Source organism: Ranitomeya imitator, unplaced genomic scaffold (genome assembly GCF_032444005.1).
Source record: "Ranitomeya imitator isolate aRanImi1 unplaced genomic scaffold, aRanImi1.pri SCAFFOLD_34, whole genome shotgun sequence".
Taxonomy (NCBI): Eukaryota; Metazoa; Chordata; class Amphibia; order Anura; family Dendrobatidae; genus Ranitomeya; species Ranitomeya imitator.
Genome location: NW_027193601.1, coordinates 645,146 through 648,918, shown reverse-complemented (window position 1 = coordinate 648,918; position 3,773 = coordinate 645,146). Strand labels below are relative to the sequence as shown.

General features: G+C 45.7%; 1 protein-coding gene across 1 annotated transcript; it reads left to right on the top strand.

Annotated features, from left to right (window-relative positions):
- The first annotated feature begins 1,435 nt into the window (after window positions 1-1,435).
- On the top strand, window positions 1,436-3,373 carry LOC138653780 (general transcription factor II-I repeat domain-containing protein 2-like). Its single transcript, XM_069743357.1, has one exon. It carries the CDS (start codon window positions 1,436-1,438, stop codon window positions 3,371-3,373), a length of 1,938 nt encoding a protein of 645 aa, XP_069599458.1.
- The last annotated feature ends 400 nt before the right edge of the window (window positions 3,374-3,773 follow it).

The following is a 3,773-nucleotide window of genomic DNA, read 5'->3' as shown; positions in this document are numbered from 1 at the left end:
ATAGAGTGTAGGGTGTAGAGTGTAGGGTATAGTGTGTAGAGTGTAGGGTATAGAGTGTAGGGTATAGAGTGTAGGGTATAGAGTGTATGGTATAGAGTGTAGGGTATAGAGTGTATGGTATAGATTGCAGGGTATAGAGTGTAGGGTATAGAGTGTAGGGTATAGTGTGTAGAGTGTAGGGTATAGAGTGTAGGGTATAGAGTGTAGGGTATAGAGTGTATGGTATAGAGTGTATGGTATAGATTGTAGGGTATAGAGTGTAGGGTATAGAGTGTAGAGTGTAGGGTATAGAGTGTAGAAAGTAGGGTATAGTGTGTAGGGTATAGAGTGTAGAGTGTAGGGTATAGAGTGTAGGGTATAGAGTGTAGATTGTATGGTATAGAGTGTAGGGTATAGAGTGTATAGTGTAGGGTATAGAGTGTAGAGTGTAGGGTATAGAGTGTAGGGCAGGGGTCGGGAACCTATGGCTCGCGAGCCAGATATGGCTCTTTTGATGGCCGTATCTGGCTCGCAGACAAGGGGCCCGGGGCCGGCAAGTCAGACGCCCCTGGTCACCGCACTATGTCCGCCTCCTGCTCCCGCACACTTCCGTCACTTACTTCTATCTATAGATAAGCAGCAGTGCGCAGGCTCAGTGATGCTGCAGAGCGGCTCCTCCCATCCATAGCAGGGGGTGGCTCTCTGTATCCGCCGCCACGCCCCTGACATGCCCACTACACAAGCATCGCGTGCGGATGCTTTCTTCAGTTCCCATGTTTCCGGCGGTGCCCGGAAGCGGCAGCACCTGTTTCCATAGTGACCCGCGGCCGTCCTAGCCATGTCCTGTCACGCACTGCGGCTCCGACTCTGCCGCCTGTCCCCGGCCCTCAGGGGCCCCCGCAGGAGCCTTCATTATGTCCAGGGCCAGAACCCCGACCCCTAAACCAAGGAGTACTTCTACTACATCGACCACCAGGGACAGGTACGGGGGCACAGTGCAGCAGGAGCTCGGGCCCCTGGGGCCCATAGCTGTGATCAGCTGCAGCGTGATTTCTCCTCTTTATTTTACAGCCCGCACAGTGGTATGTATATACCGCACAGCCCGCACAGTGGTCTATCCATCCGGCTGTGCTGTATAGACCACTGTGCGGGCTGTGCTGGATAGACCACTGTGCGGGCTGTGCTGTATAGACCACTGTGCGGGCTGTGCTGGATATACCGCTGTGCGGCCTGTGCTGTATAGACCACTGTGCGGGCTGTGCTGTATAGACCACTGTGCACCCGACTAACCCGTGACGAAAAGAAGACAGCTCTTCTAGAGGTCTACTAAAGTTCTATAGCACAAGGACCAAAAGAAACCTGGAGTTGGCCCTGCTTGCAGACAAATCCACAAATTAAAGAAATAATGACTCAGAGCCTTCTTTTCACCCCACAGTACTGCCCTTTATTGAAGAAGATGGCTAAAAGAAAGAAGGATGAGGAGTATCGTACTTTTCAGCAGGAGTGGACAGACGAATTTGCCTTTGTGGAGAGAGCAGGTTCACCAGTTTGTCTTATATGCAATGATAAAATTGCATCTATGAAGCGGTCAAATATAAAGCGCCACTTTGACACACGCCATGCTTCATTTGCATCGAAATATCCTGAAGGGGACAGCAGGAAGAAAGCCTGTCAAGAGCTGCTGTGCAAAGTGCAAGCTAGTCAGCAGCAACTTCGAGTTTGGACCCAACAAGGTGACTTAAATTCGGCTAGCTTTGTTGGTGCTTTGGCAATTGTCAGAAACGGAAAACCATTCACAGATGGGGAGTATGCCAAAACATTTATGCTTGATGTTGCCAATGAACTTTTTGATGATTTTCCGGATAAAGCCAAGATTATCAAACGGATAAAAGACATGCCTCTGTCAGCAAGAACAGTTCATGACCGTGCCATCATGATGGCAAATCAGATTGAGGCATCCCAAGTGAAGGACATAAATACAGCTCTGTTCTTTTCTCTTGCTTTGGATAAATCAACTGACGTAAGCCATATATCTCAGTTCAGCATCATTGCAAGGTATGCTGTCGGTGACACGTTACATGAGGAAAGTCTTGCTGTTTTGCCTCTGAAAGGGACAACAAGAGGGGATGATTTGTTCAAGTCATTCACTGAGTTCACTAAAGAAAAAAATCTACCAATGCATAAACTTATTTCAGTGTGTACTGATGGTGCTCCAAGCATGGTAGGAAAAAACAAAGGATTTGTAGCGCTTCTTCGTGAACATGAAAAAAGACCTATCCTTAGTTTTCACTGCATCCTACATCAGGAGGCACTTTGTGCTCAGATGTTTGGTGAGCAGCTTGGTGAGGTGATGTCACTTGTCATTCAGGTGGTCAACTTTATTGTTGCCCGTGCTTTAAATGATCGCCAGTTTAAAACACTCCTGGATGAAGTTGGGAATAATTATCCTGGTCTGCTTCTGCACAGCAACGTGCGCTGGCTGTCAAGAGGGAAGGTGCTCAGCCGTTTCGCAGCTTGTCTGAGTGAAATACGAACTTTTCTTGAAATGAAAAACGTTGACCATCCTGAGTTGTCCAACACTGAGTGGCTCCTGAAGTTCTTCTATCTTGTAGATATGACTGAACATCTGAACCAGCTCAATGTGAAAATGCAAGGCGTTGGTAATACAGTTTTATCGCTTCAACAAGCTGTGTTTGCATTTGAAAATAAGCTGGAACTGTTTATCGCAGACATTGAAACAGGTCGTTTAATACACTTTGAAAAACTGGGAGAGTTTAAAGATGCATGCACAGCAAATGACCCTGCACAACATCTTGATATTCAGCAGCTAGCAGGCTTTACATCCAATCTCCTGCAATCATTCAAAGCGCGCTTTGGAGAATTTCGTGAGCACACTCGTCTTTTTAAGTTCATCACTCATCCACATGAGTGTGCACTGGACAGCACTGACCTGAGTTATATCCCTGGTGTCTCCATCAGAGATTTTGAGCTACAAGCTGCTGACCTGAAGGCTTCAGACATGTGGGTGAATAAGTTTAAATCACTTAATGAAGATTTGGAAAAACTTGCACGACAGCAAGCAGAGTTGGCAAGCAAACACAAGTGGAGAGAAATGAAACAACTCCAACATGCAGACCAGCTGATTGTCAAAACTTGGAATGCACTTCCTGTCACATACCAAACACTGCAGTGTGTGGGTATTGCTGTACTGACAATGTTTGGCTCTACCTATGCATGCGAGCAGTCTTTCTCACATCTAAAGCACATCAAGACTAACATACGTTCACGTTTAACGGATGGAAGTCTCAACGCCTGCATGAAGCTAAACCTCACCACGTATGAACCAGATTACAAAGCCATCAGCAAATCCATGCAGCACCAGAAGTCACATTAATGGTAGGAAGTATTCTATTCATCGTTGGTTAGCAACAGCATTAAAACGTTATTATGTTATAAAAAAAAGAGTTCGGAGATTTGTTGTTCTTTAAAATTAAATACAAGTCAATGTGTGCACTTTATGTACAGTGAGACTATTTAATAAAGTTAAATTATTTATTACGCTGGGTGTGCCTGCTTGTATGTACCACTTTAAGTAGTAAATGCTTTAGTTCCCTATGGGTCTGAGCCTCTCTTTTTTGTTCATTTTCTGTAAGACCAACACTTTTAAAAGGGCCACTGACAGATACAATTGCTCCAGCGGTCACTTAGTACACAAAGGAGTGTTCCTCACTGCTGCACTAAGCCACCGCTGGACCTAAACAATAATTCGCTGTAAAATAATAAAATAGACAATT

Coding starts and splice junctions, on each gene's coding strand:
- LOC138653780 (XM_069743357.1), top strand. CDS start 1,436: ATGGCTAAAAGAAAGAAGGATGAGGAGTATCGTACTTTTCAGCAGGAG.